Source organism: Carassius carassius, chromosome 43, assembly GCF_963082965.1.
Source record: "Carassius carassius chromosome 43, fCarCar2.1, whole genome shotgun sequence".
In the NCBI taxonomy this organism is placed as follows: Eukaryota; Metazoa; Chordata; class Actinopteri; order Cypriniformes; family Cyprinidae; genus Carassius; species Carassius carassius.
The window spans coordinates 17,097,289-17,121,409 of record NC_081797.1 but is presented as its reverse complement, the minus strand read 5'-3'; the positions used below and the strand labels follow the sequence as shown (position 1 = coordinate 17,121,409).

Here is a 24,121-nt window from a genome sequence, read left to right as displayed (position 1 = left end):
GAAGGAGAGAGTGGATATTTTTCACATCCTATCATTTTACCCCAAGTGGCTGATTAGGGAATTGCATGTCCAAAATTAACCTTCTTTTTGTAATAACTTTCTACAGCAGGGAGACAGAGACATGAAACCAGTTTCAATCAATAGAGGGAGAGAGTGGACATTTTTCACAACCTTTCTTTTTACCCCTACTGCTAGGAAAAGGAATTGCATGTCCAAAATTAAACTTCTTTTTGTAATAACTTTCTACAGCAGGAAGACAGCCACATGAAACCAGTGTCAATCAATAGAAGGAGAGAGTTGATATTTTTCACATCCTTTGATTTTACCCCAAGTGGCTGATAAGGGAATTGCATGTCCAAAATTAACCTTCGTTTTGTAATAACTTTCTACAGCAAAGAGAGAGATACATGAAACCAGTGTCAATCAATAGTGGGGGACAGTGGACATTTTTCACAACCTTTCTTTTTACCCCTGCTGGTAGAAAAGGGAACTGCATGTCCAAAATTAACTTTCTTTTTGTAATAACTTTCTACAGCAGGGAGACAGAGACATGAAACCACTGTCAATCAATAGAACGAGAGAGTGGACATTTTTCACAACCTTTCTTTTTACCCCTACTGGTAGAAAAGGGAATTGGATGTGCAAAATTAACCTTCTTTTTGTAATAACTTTCTACAGCAGGGAGACAGAGACATGAAACCAGTGTCAATCAATAGAGGGGGACAGTGGACATTTTTCACAACCTTTCTTTTTACCCCTACTGGTAAAAAAGTGAATCGCATGTCCAATTTAACCTTCGTTTTGTAATAACTTTCTACAGCAGTGAGACAGAGACATGAAACCTGTGTCAATCAATAAAGGGGACCAGTGGGCATTTTTCACAACCTTGCTTTTTTCCCCTACTGGTAGAAAAGGGAATTGCATGTCCAAAATTAACTTCCTTTTTGTAATAACTTTCTATAGCAGGGAGACAGAGACATGAAACCAGTGTGAATCAATAGAGGGGGACAGTGGACATTTTTCACAACCTTTTTTTTACCCTTACTGGTAGAAAATAGAATTGCATGTCCAAATTTAACTTTCTTTTTGTAATAACTTTCTACAGCAGGGAGACAGAGACATGAAACCACTGTCAATCAATAGAAGGAGAGAGTGGACATTTTTCTCAACCTTTCTTTTTACCCCTACTGGTAGAAAAGGGAATTGGATGTCCAAAATTAACCTTCTTTTTGTAATCACTTTCTACAGCAGGGAGACAGAGACATGAAACCAATGTCTATCAATAGAGGGAGACAGTGGACATTTTTCACTACCTTTCATTTTACCCCAAGTGGCTGATTAGGGAACTGCATTTCCAAAATTAACCTTCATTTTGTAATTACTTTCTACTGCAAAGAGACAGATACATGAAACCAGTGTCAATCAATAGTGGGGGACAGTGGACATTTTTCACAACCTTTCTTTTTACCCCTACTGGTAGAAAAGGGAATTGCATGTCCAAAATTAACCTCCTTTTTGTAATAACTTTCTACAGCAGGGAGACAGAGACATGAAACCAGTGTCAATCAATAGAGGGGGACAGTGGACATTTTTCACAATCTTTCTTTTTACCCCTACTGCTAGGAAAGGGAATTGCATGTCCAAAATTAACCTCCTTTTTGTAATAACTTTCTACAGCAGGAAGATAGACACATTAAACCAGTGTCAATCAATAGAAGGAGAGAGCGGATATTTTTCAGATCCTTTTTTGATTTTACCCCAAGTAGCTGACTAGGAAATTGCATGTCCAAAATTAACCTTCTTTTTGTAATAACTTTCTACAGCAGGGAGACAGAGACATGAAACCACGGTCAATCAATAGAACGAGAGAGTGGACATTTTTCACAACCTTTCTTTTTACCCCTACTGGTAGAAAAGAGAATTGGATGTCCAAAATTAACCTTCTTTTTGTAATAACTTTCTACAGCAGGGAGACAGAGACATGAAACCAGTGTCAATCAATAGAGGGGGACAGTGGACATTTTTCACAACCTTTCTTTTTACCCCTACTGGTAAAAAAGGGAATCGCATGTCCAATTTAACCTTCGTTTTGTAATAACTTTCTACAGCAGTGAGACAGAGACATGAAACCTGTGTCAATCAATAAAGGGGACCAGTGGATATTTTTCACAACCTTGCTTTTTGCCCCTACTGGTAGAAAAGGGAATTGCATGTCCAAAATTAACTTCCTTTTTGTAATAACTTTCTATAGCAGTGAGACAGAGACATGAAACCAGTGTAAATCAATAGAGGGAGACAGTGGACATTTTTCACAACCTTTCATTTTACCCCAGGTGGCTGATAAGGGAATTGCATGTCCAAAATTATCCTCCTTTTTGTAATAACTTTCTACAGCAGGGAGACAGGGACATGAAACCAGTGTCAATCTATAGAGGGGGACAGTGGACATTTTTCACAACCTTTCTTTTTATCCCTACTGCTAGGAAAGGGAATTGCATGTCCAAAATTAACACCCTTTTTGCAATAACTTTCTACAGCAGGAAGATAGACACATTAAACCAGTGTCAATCAATAGAAGGAGAGAGTGGATATTTTTCACATCCTATCATTTTACCCCAAGTGGCTGATTAGGCAATTGCATGTCCAAAATTAACCTTCTTTTTGTAATAACTTTCTGCAACAGTGAGACAGAGACATGAAACCAGTTTCAATCAATAGAGGGAGAGAGTGGACATTTTTCACAACCTTTCTTTTTACCCCTACTGCTAGGAAAAGGAATTGCATGTCCAAAATTAAACTTCTTTTTGTAATAACTTTCTACAGCAGGAAGACAGCCACATGAAACCAGTGTCAATCAATAGAAGGAGAGAGTTGATATTTTTCACATCCTTTGATTTTACCCCAAGTGGCTGATAAGGGAATTGCATGTCCAAAATTAACCTTCGTTTTGTAATAACTTTCTACAGCAAAGAGAGAGATACATGAAACCAGTTTCAATCAATAGTGGGGGACAGTGGACATTTTTCACAACCTTTCTTTTTACCCCTGCTGGTAGAAAAGGGAACTGCATGTCCAAAATTAACTTTCTTTTTGTAATAACTTTCTACAGCAGGGAGACAGAGACATGAAACCACTGTCAATCAATAGAAGGAGAGAGTGGACATTTTTCTCAACCTTTCTTTTTACCCCTACTGGTAGAAAAGGGAATTGGATGTCCAAAATTAACCTTCTTTTTGTAATCACTTTCTACAGCAGGGAGACAGAGACATGAAACCAATGTCTATCAATAGAGGGAGACCGTGGACATTTTTCACTACCTTTCATTTTACCCCAAGTGGCTGATTAGGGAACTGCATTTCCAAAATTAACCTTCATTTTGTAATTACTTTCTACTGCAAAGAGACAGATACATGAAACCAGTGTCAATCAATAGTGGGGGACAGTGGACATTTTTCACAACCTTTCTTTTTACCCCTACTGGTAGAAAAGGGAATTGCATGTCCAAAATTAACCTCCTTTTTGTAATAACTTTCTACAGCAGGGAGACAGAGACATGAAACCAGTGTCAATCAATAGAGGGGGACAGTGGACATTTTTCATAATCTTTCTTTTTACCCCTACTGCTAGGAAAGGGAATTGCCTGTCCAAAATTAACCTCCTTTTTGTAATAACTTTCTACAGCAGGAAGATAGACACATTAAACCAGTGTCAATCAATAGAAGGAGAGAGCGGATATTTTTCAGATCCTTTCATTTTACCCCAAGTAGCTGACTAGGAAATTGCATGTCCAAAATTAACCTTCTTTTTGTAATAACTTTCTACAGCAGGGAGACAGAGACATGAAACCACAGTCAATCAATAGAACGAGAGAGTGGACATTTTTCACAACCTTTCTTTTTACCCCTACTGGTAGAAAAGGGAATTGGATGTCCAAAATTAACCTTCTTTTTGTAATAACTTTCTACAGCAGGGAGACAGAGACATGAAACCAGTGTCAATCAATAGAGGGGGACAGTGGATATTTTTCACAACCTTGCTTTTTGCCCCTACTGGTAGAAAAGGGAATTGCATGTCCAAAATTAACTTCCTTTTTGTAATAACTTTCTATAGCAGTGAGACAGAGACATGAAACCAGTGTAAATCAATAGAGGGGGACAGTGGACATTTTTCACAACCTTTTTTTTTACCCTTACTGGTAGAAAATAGAATTGCATGTCCAAATTTAACTTTCTTTTTGTAATAACTTTCTACAACAGGGAGACAGAGACATGAAACCACTGTCAATCAATAGAAGGAGAGAGTGGACATTTTTCACAACCTTTCTTTTTACCCCTACTGGTAGAAAAGGAAATTGGATGTCCAAAATTAACCTTCTTTTTGTAATAACTTTCTACAGCAGGGAGACAGAGACATGAAACCAGTGTCTATCAATAGAGGGAGACAGTGGACATTTTTCACTACCTTTCATTTTACCCCAAGTGGCTGATTAGGGAACTGCATTTCCAAAATTAACCTTCATTTTGTAATTACTTTCTACAGCAAAGAGACAGATACATGAAACCAGTGTCAATCAATAGTGGGGGACAGTGGACATTTTTCACAACCTTTCTTTTTACCCCTACTGGTAAAAAAGGGAATTGCATGTCCAATTTAACCTTCATTTTGTAATAACTTTCTACAGCAGTGAGACAGAGACATGAAACCTGTGTCAATCAATAAAGGGGACCAGTGGACATTTTTCACAACCTTGCTTTTTGCCCCTACTGGTAGAAAAGGGAATTGCATGTCCAAAATTAACTTCCTTTTTGTAATAACTTTTTATAGCAGTGAGACAGAGACATGAAACCAGTGTGAATCAATAGAGGGGGACAGTGGACATTTTTCACAACCTTTTTTTTACCCTTACTGGTAGAAAATAGAATTGCATGTCCAAATTTAACTTTCTTTTTGTAATAACTTTCTACAGCAGGGAGACAGAGACATGAAACCACTGTCAATCAATAGAGGGAGAGAGTGGACATTTTTCATAACCTTTCTTTTTACCCCCACTGGTAGGAAAGGGAATTGCATGTACAAAAATTAACCTTCTTTTTGTAATAACTTTTTTTAAGCAGGGAGACAGAGACATGAAACCAGTGTCAATCTATAGAGGGGGACAGTGGACATTTTTCACAACCTTTCATTTTACCCCTACTGGTAGGAAAGGGAATTGCATGTCCAAAATTAACCTTCTTTTTGTAATAACTTTCTTAAGCAGGGAGACAGAGACATGAAACCAGTGTCAATCTATAGAGGGGGACAGTGGACATTTTTCACAACCTTTCTTTTTAACCCTACTGGTATAAAAAGGAACTGCATGTCCAAAATTAACTTTCTTTTTGTAATAACTTTCTACAGCAGGGAGACAGAGACATGAAACCACTGTCAATCAATAGAAGGAGAGAGTGGACATTTTTCTCAACCTTTCTTTTTACCCCTACTGGTAGAAAAGGGAATTGGATGTCCAAAATTAACCTTCTTTTTGTAATCACTTTCTACAGCAGGGAGACAGAGACATGAAACCAATGTCTATCAATAGAGGGAGACAGTGGACATTTTTCACTACCTTTCATTTTACCCCAAGTGGCTGATTAGGGAACTGCATTTCCAAAATTAACCTTCATTTTGTAATTACTTTCTACTGCAAAGAGACAGATACATGAAACCAGTGTCAATCAATAGTGGGGGACAGTGGACATTTTTCACAACCTTTCTTTTTACCCCTACTGGTAGAAAAGGGAATTGCATGTCCAAAATTAACCTCCTTTTTGTAATAACTTTCTACAGCAGGGAGACAGAGACATGAAACCAGTGTCAATCAATAGAGGGGGACAGTGGACATTTTTCACAATCTTTCTTTTTACCCCTACTGCTAGGAAAGGGAATTGCCTGTCCAAAATTAACCTCCTTTTTGTAATAACTTTCTACAGCAGGAAGATAGACACATTAAACCAGTGTCAATCAATAGAAGGAGAGAGCGGATATTTTTCAGATCCTTTCATTTTACCCCAAGTAGCTGACTAGGAAATTGCATGTCCAAAATTAACCTTCTTTTTGTAATAACTTTCTACAGCAGGGAGACAGAGACATGAAACCACAGTCAATCAATAGAACGAGAGAGTGGACATTTTTCACAACCTTTCTTTTTACCCCTACTGGTAGAAAAGGGAATTGGATTTCCAAAATTAACCTTCTTTTTGTAATAACTTTCTACAGCAGGGAGACAGAGACATGAAACCAGTGTCAATCAATAGAGGGGGACAGTGGATATTTTTCACAACCTTGCTTTTTGCCCCTACTGGTAGAAAAGGGAATTGCATGTCCAAAATTAACTTCCTTTTTGTAATAACTTTCTATAGCAGTGAGACAGAGACATGAAACCAGTGTAAATCAATAGAGGGGGACAGTGGACATTTTTCACAACCTTTTTTTTTTACCCTTACTGGTAGAAAATAGAATTGCATGTCCAAATTTAACTTTCTTTTTGTAATAACTTTCTACAACAGGGAGACAGAGACATGAAACCACTGTCAATCAATAGAAGGAGAGAGTGGACATTTTTCACAACCTTTCTTTTTACCCCTACTGGTAGAAAAGGAAATTGGATGTCCAAAATTAACCTTCTTTTTGTAATAACTTTCTACAGCAGGGAGACAGAGACATGAAACCAGTGTCTATCAATAGAGGGAGACAGTGGACATTTTTCACTACCTTTCATTTTACCCCAAGTGGCTGATTAGGGAACTGCATTTCCAAAATTAACCTTCATTTTGTAATTACTTTCTACAGCAAAGAGACAGATACATGAAACCAGTGTCAATCAATAGTGGGGGACAGTGGACATTTTTCACAACCTTTCTTTTTACCCCTACTGGTAAAAAAGGGAATTGCATGTCCAATTTAACCTTCATTTTGTAATAACTTTCTACAGCAGTGAGACAGAGACATGAAACCTGTGTCAATCAATAAAGGGGACCAGTGGACATTTTTCACAACCTTGCTTTTTGCCCCTACTGGTAGAAAAGGGAATTGCATGTCCAAAATTAACTTCCTTTTTGTAATAACTTTTTATAGCAGTGAGACAGAGACATGAAACCAGTGTGAATCAATAGAGGGGGACAGTGGACATTTTTCACAACCTTTTTTTTACCCTTACTGGTAGAAAATAGAATTGCATGTCCAAATTTAACTTTCTTTTTGTAATAACTTTCTACAGCAGGGAGACAGAGACATGAAACCACTGTCAATCAATAGAGGGAGAGAGTGGACATTTTTCATAACCTTTCTTTTTACCCCCACTGGTAGGAAAGGGAATTGCATGTACAAAAATTAACCTTCTTTTTGTAATAACTTTTTTTAAGCAGGGAGACAGAGACATGAAACCAGTGTCAATCTATAGAGGGGGACAGTGGACATTTTTCACAACCTTTCATTTTACCCCTACTGGTAGGAAAGGGAATTGCATGTCCAAAATTAACCTTCTTTTTGTAATAACTTTCTTAAGCAGGGAGACAGAGACATGAAACCAGTGTCAATCTATAGAGGGGGACAGTGGACATTTTTCACAACCTTTCTTTTTAACCCTACTGGTATAAAAAGGAATTGTATGTCCAAAATTAACATTCTCTTTGTAATAACTTTCTACAGCAGGGACACAGAGACATGAAACCACTGTCAATCTATATAGAGAGAGAATGGATATTTTTTCGTATGACTCGTGCATTATATTCTGAGGCTTCACAATGGAGTTCAGATGTCCTGAAGAATTATTTTTGTAGTAACTTTCTACAGCAGGAAGATAGAGACATGAAACCACTGTCAATCAATAGAGGGAGAGAGTGGACATTTTTCACAACCTTTCATTTTAACCTTTCAGTGGCTGATTAGAGAATTGCATGTTCAAAATAAAAATACAATTTTTTTGCTTGTTTTCATGTGAAGAAAGAAAGTCATAAAAATCTGGGATGACAGAGGTCAGTAAATGGTGATAGAATTTTCATTTATGGGTGAACTATCCCTTTGAAGATGTCAGGGCGTGGTAGAAACGGAGCAGTGGATAGAACAGGGTCTGGGTCCAAGTGCAGGGAAGAAATTACTTTTTAATAAATGAGAACTAAAAGGCCAACAAGGCAAAACAAAACAGAAACAAATCACGGAGACAAGAGCAGACGCAGCCAAGATGCAAAAACACGAGTATCCAGGAACACTTACAAATCACAATTTACATTACACAATTAATACAGCCTGACAGAGTGGTGTGAGAGTGGAGAATATATACTCACTGACAATGGGCACCAGGTGTGTGTGTAAGTGTGTGAGTGGATGAAACAGCTGTGCAGAGTGAAGGTAATGAGTCCGGGAGCAATTGAGAAACACAGGTGGAGCAACTAAACAATAATGAGGTAACAAGATGGGTGGGGTCAAAAAAAGACAGGAGAGAGCACATGGCACCAAACAAACACAACACTCACAGAAAACAGTGACAGAAAGACACAAGACTGTGACAGAAGAGCAAGATGTGATAGAGAGGCTAGAAATATATTCCAAACAGAAAACAAGAATGTGTTCAATTAATGAGGAGAGTCATAGAATTAATACATACAAAATTTTTAAAGTCCACTTTATTTGTGTTGTCTATTCAGCGTCACTGTCTAAAAGGACAATTAATCTTTACAATTTTTATTTTGGGCATTTATACAGTAGTTTTTCCTAGCAAATATTGATAAATTGTTATTTGTGACTAATTAGATTAATGAGAAAAAAATCCCACAAAAATATTAATAGTATTTAAATTCTCATCACAGATTTTATTTGCACTATTTTGTGCATTCAGCTAATGGCTCTATCAAAACAGAACAAATAAGGAATAAACTTTTTTTGTGGGGGAAACGCAACTTTGCTACCTCAATATGCTCCCTCAGATTTGATGGTGAACTTTTGAAGCCAGACATTTACCTGACAAAAGTAATAATTAAAGTAGAAATGTGTGTGTTTGATGCATGACAACAATGATTATTAGTTCCCACGTCAGGCACACACGTTTGACTTTCTGTTTACCATATTTAATGTGCATAAGATAAAATAAAAATATAATGTACTTGTCAAGATTAAATAAAATTGTAAGGAGTAAAAAGCACTGTTTTTTTCCACAGAAATGTAAACGAGTAAAAGTACAAGTAGTCAGTTTAAAATGTATTTGAGTAAAGTACAAATCCCCCAAAATAATCCTTAAGTACAGTAATCAAGTAAAATGACTCAAGTATTTTACACCTCTTTTAATATGTGCTTACTACTAATAAATGGCTAATATTCTATAAATATGCATACTTATAAGCAACTGGTTAATAGACCCTGAAATATAGTGTTACTAATTATTTTAATTAATTACATGTATTTAATTTGCATGAGTGAATAGTTATTTTATTTAATTGTGGTTTGGTTACTACATATTACTAATAAAGTGTTTTCACTTGAAACATGGTGATGGTAGTTCTTAAGATACTTAAACTTTTAAAGAACCTTATATTTTGTAGTTTCACACTGAAGCTAGGTTGTAGAAAAAGGTGCACATAGGAGAAGATTCAGAAGGTATTTATTCCACATGACATAGGAAAAGGGTATCCACAGATAGCAGTCATGAGGTCAAAAACATTACCCGACAAAGTCAAACTAAAAGGACAAGAACGTAACTAGACAGAACAAATGAAATAATTAGCAACACCACAGGTGAACTTATGTAATCAAAATGTGAGACAAAATATAGGTCAGATGACAAAGTATGAAAGACAGACTAAGTCCAAACTAACAAATTGTGATAAGTAGAGTTAAGAGTTCATTATGCTTACAAAAACATAAAGGATAGACATAAACCATACACTGTTGACACAATGACAGCAGTTTTGTGTAAATATACAAAGTATATGCCAGGTGCATGTGGATGGGATAAACTCCACAAATTCCAAGTATTTGTTATTATTATACTTCACCATCATGTTGCTTTACTTCACTTCACTACATATAGCACAATCCTTGTCAACAATGTATGGTTTTATGTCTATGCAATTACAAATAAAGGTACCTGAAAAAAAATGTTATGAGACAACATTAAAATACATCTTTCTGATTTAGTGGATAGAACATGCTATCCACTTATAAAGAACACTGTTATATGTACCTATTTTATATTTATGATGGTATTTAGATTTATTTAGATGGTAGAGTCAGAATTTGGCATAAACAGAATGAGAACATGGATCCATCATGCCTTGTTACCACTGTGCAGGCTGGTGGTGTTGGTGTAATGGTGTGGGGGATGTTTTCTTGGCACACTTTAGGCCCCTTAGTGCCAATTGGGCATCGTTTAAATGCCACGACCTACCTGAGCATTGTTTCTGACCATGTCCACCCTTTATGACCACCATGTACCCATCCACTGCTGGTTACTTCCAGCAGGATAATGCACAATGTCACAAAGCTCAAATCATTTCAAATTGGTTTCTTGAACATGACAATGAGTTCACTGTACTAAAATGGCCCCAAAGTCTCCAGATCTCAACCTAATAGAGCATCTTTGGGATGTGGTGGAACGGGAGCTTCGTGCCCTGTATGTGCATCCCACAAATCTCTAAGATGCTATCCTATCAATATGGGCCAACATTTCTAAAGAATGCTTTCAGCACCTTATTGAATCAATGCAACATAGAATTAAGGCAGTTCTGAAGGCGAAAGGGGGTCAAACACAGTATTAGTATGGTGTTCCTAATAATCCTTCAGGTTAGTGTATGTCTGTCTGTCTATCTGTTTGTCGATACACTGGTCGGTCTGTCTGTCTGTCTGACCAAATGGTTAAAATAAAACTTTGATTTGTGATATTGTATTTTCAGTATTTAACCCCAAACAGCATTGCTCCCTGTGTGGAAAAGAGTGTCCAGTTGGAAGCATGGCTCCTTCATTGAGAAATTAGTAATTAGTGAAGTGACATGACATTCAGCCAAGTATGGTGACCCATACTCAGAATTTGTGCTCTGCATTTAACCCATCCAAAGTGCACACACCATGAACACACACCGGATCAGTGGGCAGCCATTTATGCTGCAGCGCCCGGGGAGCAGTTGGGACTAGGCCACAACTTCCCCATGAAGATGAGGTATTATACAATCTGTAGAGCTGAAATGTTAAATTATTTCAACTAAATAGATAATTATTATGCCGATAATTAGTATGCAGTTAATACAGAAATGACTTTACATCAAATATTAAGTAGTATTTTGTATTAGGTCAATACAGATCAAAAGGTTTTATTATTTTTACTGTTTGTTCAATTGTCTCTATTTCAATTTGATGATTTTAAGCTGAAATTACATCTTAATAATGGAGTAATAAAAGAATGAATTACAGTTTATTTTTAACTTAATATGTTGTTACGCTGTCTGGTCTCTGTTTCCCTGAGTCTCCACTAGTGGTCTCACTTCCCCATAGGCACCTCACCGCAGGCACTACAATTCCCACAAAGCCTTGTCCCTTCATCACAGTAATTGCACTCCTGTTAATTGCACTCAGGTGTCTTCACTTGATAGTCATTACCCTGCCTATATTAACCGGTCTGTTTCTGTTTGTTTTCATGGAGTCCTTTCTTTCCGTCACCCAGTTTCCTCGCCTTCCGAGTTTCAAGTTCTATTCCTGTTCCTATTCCTATTCCTGTTTGTTTGTTTGGATGGATTTTTGGTTTTGACCCCTGCTTTTTGGATTCTGAATTTGGATTACCCATTAAACTCACAGTGCGTTTGGATCTCTCGTCTCCTGTGTTTCCCTGGTTTCCCGAACGTAACATATGTTCAATATAATTAAAAATTAAGTTTACTTGTGACAATTATTATTTCCACTAGATTCAGTGCAGCAACTGTAAAAAATGGTACCACTCTGTCTGTCTCGGAATGAATTAAAAAGAGGTACAAAAATGGAAGACGAGAAAGTGATTGTGTGTTTTCTATAAGTAAAAAGTACTTTACAAGTGTAGGTGTTAAAATATATTGTTTACTCTTGAATGTTTTTTTGTTGTTGTTTTTGTTTTGATCAGCTCCTTATAAATGTTAAAATCAGTAAATTTTAAAATCAGTATAAATTTTTGATCAGTGCATAAATACCAGTTCAGTCAAAAAGGCTATTGTACTGTTGGCTGTTGTCGTTTCAAATTAGTTTACAGTATTAACAGGATAATTCTGCATTACATAAATTTCGTAATTGTCAGGATGTAAATAAGGTACAATTTGTAAATGCAACTACCTTGTGCAACAGTAAGGATTAAATGTGAGGTTGTGTAAGTTGATCACTGTCCGCCTCTATTAACTGACACTGCTTTTACATCTCCCTGGTGGAAAATGCCATTACTAAATTAAAGTACAAAATGCTTCAAGCTGCAATGACGAGCCCAAGTCACTAGTGCAACCACCATCCTCTAGTGTCATTGGGAAAGAGGTGTGCATGCATTGATTTTAACCGTTTGGCAGTCTGGTTTACAGCAGGTTACGGGGTTACAGCAATGAAATGGTTAAACACCATGCACACAGACAACAAAATATAAACCTTTAATAATGGTTTGCAATAAGGTTTAAAGGAACACTCCCCTTTTTTTGGAAATATGCTCATTCTCCAACTCCCCCAGAGTTAATAAGTTGTGTTTTACTGCAGTGATATCACTGCGACTGCTGCGCTCATGTTATGGCTGCACCATTCCCTGATTATTACACCGGAATGAGTATAGTTTTTAATCATATCGGCCTAGAAAATCACAACTTGACATTTTCCACCGGTCTTAGTACACAATATAACTACAAAAGAGGAAAGTTTTAAATAGGAAAAATATCCATACTCTTTGGTCATTTCTGAATGCCATTCTGCTGGTCTCAAAACCTGAGATCGGCTGAATGGATTCAAAAATGGTATGAACTGGGAGTTTGAGAATGAGCCCATTTCCAAAAAAGTGGAATGTTCCTTTAATATGTTAACAGTACTTAACTGTGCATGTTAACTTGAACAATATGTTTTATAGTATTAATTCTATAATTACATACTAAAAATACATTATTAACTTTCAGTTGTGTATCTGTTAACATCAGTTAATGTACCATGGATCAACATGAAAAAAAATAAATCAAGTAACATTAAAACATTAAAAGATTGATAAATGCTCCAAAAATATATATTGTTCATATTCAGTTAATGTATAGTAATGCATTAAATAGTGTTAACAAATTAGACCTATTTTTAAAATACTACCAAAACTTGTAATTATGTAAAAACATTATTTAAATTATTTTAATGATCTAGTAGTGCAGTAATAATACTATACTTACAGTACATACTAACATAATTTATGTATTTGTTGGTCATTGTATCTTCTAGAATCCATCTAGTGAACAACTACAGTATCACAGCCTTCATCTGTCAACTAAAATGTCTGATATGAATATGAGCAGCACAGAATTGGTGCCAAGTAATGTCCCAAAACCAAAAAACAATTGAAAAATGCATTTAAGTATTCAAACATTAGATATTTACCAAGATCCTTGTGTTATTTATTTAAACCCCCCATAAAATGTAAAATATCAGTAAACTTAAAACTGTATCATAATTATAATGTTTTGGGTACTTTCCAATGGCTGGTGGCTGCCCCGAACCGTAACCTCTAAATGTCATGTTATAAAATAATTTTTAAATGTTAAATAATTTTTTATTTTAAAAACAAATTTTGGATTTTTTTTTTTTAAATAGTGATGTTCGAATATATATATATATATATATATATATATATATATATGTGTGTGTGTGTGTGTGTGTGTGTGTGTGTGTGTTTATCTTTCATATTTTATTTGTAAATTTGCAAATGTTTTGCTGTATTGGCCGAGATTGATTTTAACTACACCCCTACATTTATGAACAGGAAATATTAATGTGTCCCTTTCTCTTACATAGCTACATTTTGATTAGATATGTCCCATAAGTTTGAGGCACATGATTTCAAAATCTTAAAATCTGTGTGTAACTTTAATGTTACTGCCAAACACCTGTTTTTCTCCAATTAAGCTCTTTTTTGGTTTTTATTCAATAGCTTTTAGCTTTTATATGTGTTAGACTTTAGATATTGTAAAATGTTAATAGTTATTGATTTACTTCTAAAAACCTTTTAATAAAATAGAAAAAAGAGTAATGTATATATATATATATATATATATATATATATATATATATATATATATATAATAAATAATAATAAATAAATTAATTAATAAAATAAATGTATTATAGATAATAAATAAATACAAATAATGTTGTGTTGCAAAAAAAATAAAAAAACTACTAAAAGTAAATGAATAAAACTAAATACAAATTTCTGTCGTAATGTTAAAGTATGTTTTGATCAACCGGTATGTTGAAACAAAACTGTTGAAGAAAAGTCATTTTTCTTTCCTACCAGTAGGGGTAAAAAGAAAGGTTGTGAAAAATGTCCACTGTCCCCCTCTATTGATTGACACTGGTTTCATGTCTCTGTCTCCCTGCTGTAGAAAGTGATTACAAAAAGAAGGTTAATTTTGGACATCCAATTCCCTTTTCTACCAGTAGGGGTAAAATGAAAGGTTGTGAAAAATGTCCACTGTCTCCCTCTATTGATAAACACTGGTTTCATGTCTCTGTCTCCCTGCTGTAGAAAGTTATTACAGAAAGAAGGTTAATTTTGGACATGCAGTTCCCTAATCAGTCACTTGGGGTAAAATGAAATATTGTGAAAAATGTCCACTGTCCCCCTCTATTGATTGACACTGGTTTCATGTCTCTGTCTCCCTGCTGTAGAAAGTTATTACAAAAAGAAGGTTACATTTGGACATGCAATTCCCTTTTCTACCAGTAGGGGTTCTACCAGTAGGGGTAAAAGGAAAGGTTGTGAAAAATGTCCACTTTCCCCCTCTATTGATTGACACTGGTTTCATGTCTCTGTCTCACTGCTGTAGAAAGTTATTACAAAAAGAAGGTTAATTTTGGACATGCAGTTCCCTAATCAGCCACTTGGGTAAAATGAAAGGTTGTGAAAAATGTCCACTGTCTCCCTCTATTGATAGACACTGGTTTCATGTCTCTGTCTCCCTGCTGTAGAAAGTTATTACAAAAAGAAAGTTAAATTTGGACATGCAATTCCCTTTTCTACCAGTAGGGACAAAAAGCAAGGTTGTGAAAAATGTCTACTGTCCCCCTTTATTGATTGACACAGGTTTCATGTCTCTGTCTCACTGCTGTAGAAAGTTATTACAAAAAGAATGTTAATTTTGGACATCCAATTCCCTTTTCTACCAGTAGGGGTAAAAAGAAAGGTTGTGAAAAATGTCCTCTCTCTCCCTCTATTGATTTGAACTGGTTTCATGTCTCTGTGTCCCTGCTGTAGAACGTTATTACAAAAAGAAGGTTAATTTTGGACATGCAATTCCCTTTTCTACCAGTAGGGGTAAAAAGAAAGGTTGTGAAAAAGGTCCACTCTGTCCCTCTATTGATTTGAACTGGTTTCATGTCTCTGTGTCCCTGCTGGAGAACGTTATTACAAAAATAAGGTTAATTTTGGACACTCAATTCCCTTTTCTACCAGTAGGGGTAAAAAGGTTGTGAAAAATGTCCACTCTCTCTCTCCACTGATTTGACTCTGGATTCATGTCTTTGTCTCCCTGCTGTAGAAAGTTATTACAAAAAGGATATTTTGGACATGCAATTCCCTAATCAGCCACTTGGGGTAAAATGAAATGAAGTGAAAAATTTCCACTCTCTCTCTCTCTACTGATTCGCACTGGTTTCATGTCTCTGTCTCCCTGCTTAAGAAAGTTATTACAAAAAGGCAGTTAATTTTGGACATGCAATTCCCTAATCAGCCACTAGGGGTAAAATTAAAGGTTGTGAAAAATGTCCACTCTCTCCCTGTATTGATTGACAGTGGTTTCATGTCTCTGTGTCCCTGCTGTAGAAAGATATTACAAAAAGAAGGTTAATTTTGGACATGCAGTTCCCTAATCAGCCACTTGGGGTAAAATGAAAGGTTGTGAAAAATGTCCACTCTCTCCCTGTATTGATTGACAGTGGTTTCATGTCTCTGTCTCCCTGCTGTAGAAAGATATTACAAAAAGAAGGTTAAATTTGGACATGCAATTCCCTTTTCTACCAGTAGGGGTAAAAAGAAAGGTTGTGAAAAATGTCCACTGTCCCCCTCTATTGATTGACACTGGTTTCATGTCTCTGTCTCACTGCTGTAGAACGTTATTACAAAAATAAGGTTAATTTTGGACATGGAATTCCCTTTTCTACCAGTAGGGGTAAAAGGAAAGGTTGTGAAAAATGTCCACTGTCCCTCACTATTGATTGACACTGGTTTCATGTCTCTGTCTCACTGCTGTAGAAAGTTATTACAAAAAGAAGGTTAATTTTGGACATGCAGTTCCCTAATCAGCCACTTGGGTAAAATGAAAGGTTGTGAAAAATGTCCACTGTCTCCCTCTATTGATAGACACTGGTTTCATGTCTCTGTCTCCCTGCTGTAGAAAGTTATTACAAAAAGAAAGTTAAATTTGGACATGCAATTCCCTTTTCTACCAGTAGGGACAAAAAGCAAGGTTGTGAAAAATGTCTACTGTCCCCCTTTATTGATTGACACAGGTTTCATGTCTCTGTCTCACTGCTGTAGAAAGTTATTACAAAAAGAATGTTAATTTTGGACATCCAATTCCCTTTTCTACCAGTAGGGGTAAAAAGAAAGGTTGTGAAAAATGTCCTCTCTCTCCCTCTATTGATTTGAACTGGTTTCATGTCTCTGTGTCCCTGCTGTAGAACGTTATTACAAAAAGAAGGTTAATTTTGGACATGCAATTCCCTTTTCTACCAGTAGGGGTAAAAAGAAAGGTTGTGAAAAAGGTCCACTCTGTCCCTCTATTGATTTGAACTGGTTTCATGTCTCTGTGTCCCTGCTGGAGAACGTTATTACAAAAATAAGGTTAATTTTGGACACTCAATTCCCTTTTCTACCAGTAGGGGTAAAAAGGTTGTGAAAAATGTCCACTCTCTCTCTCCACTGATTTGACTCTGGATTCATGTCTCTGTCTCCCTACTGTAGAAAGTTATTACAAAAAGGATATTTTGGACATGCAATTCCCTAATCAGCCACTTGGGGTAAAATGAAATGAAGTGAAAAATTTCCACTCTCTCTCTCTCTACTGATTCGCACTGGTTTCATGTCTCTGTCTCCCTGCTTAAGAAAGTTATTACAAAAAGGCAGTTAATTTTGGACATGCAATTCCCTAATCAGCCACTAGGGGTAAAATTAAAGGTTGTGAAAAATGTCCACTCTCTCCCTGTATTGATTGACAGTGGTTTCATGTCTCTGTGTCCCTGCTGTAGAAAGATATTACAAAAAGAAGGTTAATTTTGGACATGCAGTTCCCTAATCAGCCACTTGGGGTAAAATGAAAGGTTGTGAAAAATGTCCACTCTCTCCCTGTATTGATTGACAGTGGTTTCATGTCTCTGTCTCCCTGCTGTAGAAAGATATTACAAAAAGAAGGTTAAATTTGGACATGCAATTCCCTTTTCTACCAGTAAGGGTAAAAAGAAAGGTTGTGAAAAATGTCCACTGTCCCCCTCTATTGATTGACACTGGTTTCATGTCTCTGTCTCACTGCTGTAGAACGTTATTACAAAAATAAGGTTAATTTTGGACATGGAATTCCCTTTTCTACCAGTAGGGGTAAAAGGAAAGGTTGTGAAAAATGTCCACTGTCCCTCACTATTGATTGACACTGGTTTCATGTCTCTGTCTCACTGCTGTAGAAAGTTATTACAAAAAGAAGGTTAATTTTGGACATGCAGTTCCCTAATCAGCCACTTGGGGTAAAATGAAAGGTTGTGAAAAATGTCCACTCTCTCCCTGTATTGATTGACAGTGGTTTCATGTCTCTGTCTCCCTGCTGTAGAAAGATATTACAAAAAGAAGGTTAAATTTGGACATGCAATTCCCTTTTCTACCAGTAAGGGTAAAAAGAAAGGTTGTGAAAAATGTCCACTGTCCCCCTCTATTGATTGACACTGGTTTCATGTCTCTGTCTCACTGCTGTAGAAAGTTATTACAAAAAGAAGGTTAATTTTGGACATGCAGTTCCCTAATCAGCCACTTGGGGTCAAATTAAAGGTTGTGAAAAATTTCCACTTTCTCCCTCTATTGATTGACAGTAGTTTCATGTCTCTGTCTCCCTGCTGTAGAAAGTTATTACAAAAAGAAGGTTAAATTTGGACATGCAATTCCCCTTTCTACCAGTAGGGGCAAAAAAGAGGTTGTGAAAAACGTCCACGGTTCCCCACTATTGATTGACACTGTTATCATGTCTATAAGCCCTTTAACTAAACAACTATTACAAAAACACCGCCTACTGAGCTATAGCAAAAAAACGAAGAAAGTTTGCACTTTCCCCACGGTCCCTAACTGAGGGCTCTGCTGAGAGCGTTCTCTCCCGGCTTTCTGCACATTGCGACGGCTTGCACGGGGCCGTGCTTATTATATCGAGGGAAAATATAGAAAAAGAAGGCTGTGAAACATGATCAGCTTTGCCCTTTTGGCGGTCACACTGTTTAGATTTTTTTAGGGCAATTCGTTTTGGAGTTATTGGCGTTTACCGCTGAATGTGTCACGAATATCGAAAACAAAACCAACTTAACCGCGCTAATCTTACATGCTCTCTCTGGATCAGCGGCTGCGCGAAATCAGCTTTAAATATTCCGATGTGATTGTGATGTAAAATGTTTAATATAGGCTATAGAGAATAATCGTTATAGCAATAAGATATTGCATGTGTTTAAATAGCGATCTTTTAATGATTAATCCATATGAGCCTATAGCCTATTTATTTTTGTATGTCATAATTTGTACCAGACCTCAAAACTTGGCGTAGCCTACTGTTGTGCATGTAAACGCGCTCCTTACCATCCTCTGCTTTCACTGTGTTTTGTAGACTCAGCTGGATCAGGACGCAGAGTGAAAGCACGAAAGAGCCTCTCATCGTCAGGCCGTGTTCAGTCCCACAGCAGTATGAGCGTTCACAAGCGATCTGCACACTCTCAACTCAACTGCGCAATCTGGGCACACTTTGAACTTTGCTATGGGACTGTGGTTGCCAGATTCAGTAAATCCCGGTTAAAAATTATTCAGTTAACTTTGCTCAAGGTTATAGCCAAATGCAGCGCAACTCCATATTGTCAGTTAAAACGTTCTCAAATGCGATGGAACGTTTAATTGAGACTTGGAACGCGATTCATGTTTGTAATTATTTTATCCTTTTTTGATTGTTTCAGATTTACTTTATAAACATACAGTCATGGCCAAAAGTTTTGATAGTGGTCCTTAACAAAAATTGTGTTTTTGCAAAATTTGCTGCTTCAGTAATTGTAGATTATTTTTCCATGTTCCTATGGTATACTGAAAAACAATGATAAGCATAAGTTTTAAAGGCTTTTATTGGCAAAAATAAAAATAGAAAATATGAGTCAATATTTACAGTGTTGACCTTTGTTCTTCATAACCTCTGCAATTCATGCTGGATATTAGCTTCTGGGTGTTAAGGATTTGGTTATGTCCTTTTATACAGTTTACTGACCTTTGTTCTTCATAACCTCTGCAATTCATGCTGGATATTAGCTTCTGGGTGAATTTGGTTATGTCCTTTTATACAGTTTACTGACCTTTGTTCTTCATAACCTCTGCAATTCATGCTGGATATTAGCTTCTGGGTGAATTTGGTTATGTCCTTTTATACAGTTTACTTTCAATTTTTCATATTTAAATGATTTATAATGTTGTCTATTTTGAATGTGTATTGTTTAATCGTTGGATTTTTTTTTTTATTATTAGTTTGTACATTTGTGGTAACGAGGTCTTTTATTTTGAAATGTATCCACTTAAGCATATATATTGTGGCGTGCTCAAAGCATTGTAGTAAGGAGCGCAGCTACGGCGCACATGGTTGATTCATCCAAAGGCATACGGTTAAAGAGAACTTCAAGGATTTAGCTCCTGGTTTAAGTGGAGAATAAGGTAAAATTGACTTATCTGTATTGTTTTGGATTTCTTGTTTTATGTAATGTAATAATGGGTATTATAGTTTGTATGTGATTTGATGTATGTTTGTTTCATGGTTTATTTATATTACGTTTTGTTTGTTTTCATGTAAAGCTCTTACGGTGATTCGTGATGTCTTATGGCATTTAATGGTGATTACTGCAAATCTACTGTGACAGATTTTTAATAAAGCTCATTATGAATCATCAGTGAAAGAGTTCAACATTTTTAAGCCAGGAAGCTACACTGGGCCAAATCCTGACTGATGGCAATCCATTCTTGCCTTTTTCGTTCTCAGAGTTGATCACGATTTGTGGGCTTCTGCTTGTCCACTCGCCTTTGAGTACTGACCACAGGTTGAGATCTGGAGTTTCTTGGCCATGGATCTAAAATCTCAATGTAATGATCTTTGACCCACTTCTTTATCACTCTTGCTTTGTGACATGGTTCTCCATCATTACATTAAGCAGACGCTTTTATCCAAAGCGACTTACAGTGCATTCAGGCTAACATTTTTTTTTTTTTACCTAACATGTGTTCCCTGGGAATCGAACCCACAACCTTGAACTTGCTAACGCAAAGCTCTACCACTTGAGTCACAGTAACACAACATGCTGGAAAATGCACGGATCACAAGTTTGCTCTTGGGTCGTTGGAAGAAGTCGCTCTTGCAGGACGTTTTGATACCATTCTTTATTCATGGCAGTGTTTTGGGCAGAATAATTAGAGAGCCAACTCCTTGGTTGAAAAGCCACACATGGATGATCTCAGGAGGCTTCACTGTTGGCACGTCCCAGGACTCATGGTAGCGTTCACATTTTCTTTCTGAACAATTGATTCTTCGGATGTCCCAAACAGTCAGAAGGGAGCTTCATCAGAGAACATAACTTTGCGCCAGTCTTCTGCTGTCCAATCCTTGTACTTCCTGCTGAATTTCAGTCTGTCCTTGATGTTTTTCATGGAGAGAAGTGGCTTCTTTACTGCACTTCTTGACACCAGACCGTTGTCCTAAAGTCTTGGCCTCACTGTGTGCAGATGCTCTCACACCAACCTGCTGCTATTCCTGAGCAAGCTCTGCACTGCTGGAGACACGATTTCATAGCTGACAATTCGGGAGAAGACGGTCCTGTTCCTTCCCTGACTCCTCGGGAGGAGACGGTCCTGTTCCGTCGCTGACTCCTCAGGAGGAGAAGGTCCGGTTCCGTCGCTGACTCCTCGGGAGGAGACGATCCAGTTCTGTATCTGACTTTTCAGGAGGAGACGGTCCTGTTCTGTAGCTGACTCCTCAGGAGGAGAAGGTCCTGTTCTGTAGCTGACTCCTCAGGAGGAGATGGTCCGGTTCTGTAGCTGACATCTCAGGAGGAGACGGTCCTGTTCCGTCGCTGACTCCTCGGGAGGAGACGGTCCTGTTCTGTAGCTGACTCTTCAGGAGGAGACGGTACTGTTCTGTACTGATATACAGGGAAGTTATGGCCTAGTGGTTAGAGAGTTTGACTCTCACCTGTCCAACTGTGTCCCTTGAGACAGCCACAGGGCCCTCAGCCACCCTCACCTGTCCAACTGTGTCCACTGAGATAGATGACAGTTTTAGGATTCATATGTGGCATGTACGTTTATACTTATTTAAAGTATTCAACGTTTCCTTTCCAGGGATAATAAAGTAAAGTGAAGCAATGTGAATTTGTTTATTTATGTGTTTATTTTCTGTTTTTCTATTTTATTTTTTCATCAAGACGAGTGTCTTCCGGCTGGATGGACCCACACCCTGCCTGAAGTGGACCAGAGGTGGATCTCCAAGGCCCTGTTCAGGTGGACAGCACAGGGGTATCCTGAGCTGGTATTTAGTAGGGTGAACAAACTTTGGTGGTATCCCCCACCGGTGCCACTGAAGACCAGTTGTTCTCCTTCCTTGGAGAAGGATCAAAAGATCAGGCAGGTGGTTGCCATGTGTGTGATGTACTTTGTGGCATCTGAGTACCTGGCCTGCCGAAGATGTAAGAGGAAGGTTATCAGCTGGAGCCATGATCTCGTTTCCTAGCTCGACATTGGCCACAGGGTGCTGTTCCCTTGCATTCTTACTTCAAAACTTGCATGTGACTTCGAGGTAGTAACTTTGATGCGTCAGCAAGGGCTGGGAAACAAGCTACAGCAGCTGGAGCCATGATCTCGTTTCCCAGCTCGACATTGGCCACAGGGTGCTGTTCCCTTGCATTCTTACTTCAAAACTTGCATGTGACTACGAGGTAGTAACTTTGATGCGTCAGCAAGGGCTGGGAAACAAGCTACAGCAGCTTCATGTTGATGTCTGGTTGCAAAAGACGGTCCAGTATCTGACAGATTGCAAGGGGATTGCCAGTGCTGTTACGTCGAGCCTGATCCTGCCTGTGACATTTGAACCTGCTCCTTCAATGCCTTCTATACCTAAGCACCGATGGCTGATGCAGGTGTATGCCCAGGATGTCCTGCAAAGGCTGGATGAGGTCAAGGCCACTATAACATCACAATATGGTCAAATCTTAAAAATGGATTCTACCAAAAAAGTGGCCAGAAAACTAGCAGCACGCAGCTATGGCACTGCTACTTGGGCAACTAATGTTGGCAGTGAGCATGGAGAGGTGATCATGTCCGTGCTCACAGCGAGCGAAGGTTTTGGTCTCGGGCCAATGACTGAAGGCCTTATCAAGCGATACAGAGTGGCTGGGGTGGCTCCTTCCCAGAGTGCTGTATGTCGACCGAGACTGCTGTGGCAACACTCTATTGAGGAGGATGTTTGAAGAGTGGAAGCAAATGACCATCCGGTTACATGTATGGCACTTCATGCGGATGTTTGCTGTAGGTTGCACCACCGACTCTCACCAGTTATATGCCACATTTATGAGTGGCCTCAGCCATTGTATTTTAATGTGGGACCAGGTCAACCTGACGGCCCTGAAGACAGCGAAGCATGCAGAGCTAGAAGCTGATGGGGAAACCATCATCCGAGGCTGATGTGCTGTGTTGTATCAGTCGTAGCGAGCTAGCGCTACATTGCAGGAGAACCACTCGCGGGACCAAAGAGACCCTGGCGCTGATTGAGAGCCATATTCAGGCCTTTGATGGAGATGCTGGTCGTGACACTCTGGGAGTCCCACTTATAAACTCAGCCCGTATGAGAGAGATTTTAAAGTCCCAGCGGGAACGTTGCCTGCATCCAGGATCCTGTCGGTGTGCAGCTCTACATGCAGACGGGTACTGTACTGAAGGGAGGGCACCGCCTGCCAACCTACCACTGTGCCAGAGGTTCCACTTCACGGGAGTTATTTCACCTGCACCTTAACAGATTCATCCCAGGTTAATAAATTATTTAACTTAATTATTAAAATAAGATTTGATTTATACTGAAATAATTATGAGAATTGCAAGAACAGCTATTTGTGTATTTATATGACATTTTTTGTGCTGTGAATTTTTTTTATTTTATTTTTTCATTTATAGGCACGCTGGCAAGTGACAGCTTCTTTCAGTCGTATTTTTTGGATGGACTTGCAATGTGGAATGAGGACCGGGCTGTGGCAGCAACAACTAATGAGCAGCAACCAACATTCCTACAATCATCTTCTGCGTCATGCGGTCAATACTCTTGCAGAGGAGCTTATTGGCATGAAAATCATCCCTTATGTTGGGCCAAGAAAGTACACTGGCATATAACTATTTTTTGTCTTTAGTGACACTTTAATTCAAGTATAAACCACTGAACCACTAAGCTATAATATAATATTGTGGTATGTTATCTAATTTTCAATGTTTTACTATTTTAAAGGTGAGCTTATTGGAGTGGAATATCTTGACCAGCAAACTGGTAAAGTTCTGCAGGACTACAAGTTGGCCATTGAAGAGTCAGAGACCACTGAGGTTGGTATAGAGGTGGATGAAGGTTATGCTGAACTTGAGGAGTTTCAGGACATCACTGTC

The 24,121-nt window shown here is 37.9% G+C and overlaps 1 protein-coding gene across 1 annotated transcript in view; it reads right to left on the bottom strand.

Moving 5' to 3' along the window:
• LOC132124937 (fatty acyl-CoA hydrolase precursor, medium chain-like) overlaps nt 1-19,191 on the bottom strand; it is a 32,366-nt gene extending 13,175 nt beyond the window's left edge. The window contains exon 1 of the mRNA XM_059536103.1: nt 19,040-19,191. Within this exon, the coding sequence (XP_059392086.1) occupies nt 19,040-19,115 (76 nt within the window). The 5' untranslated portion in view covers nt 19,116-19,191. The remainder of the gene's footprint in view (nt 1-19,039) is intronic.
• Nucleotides 19,192-24,121: the final 4,930 nt, after the last annotated feature.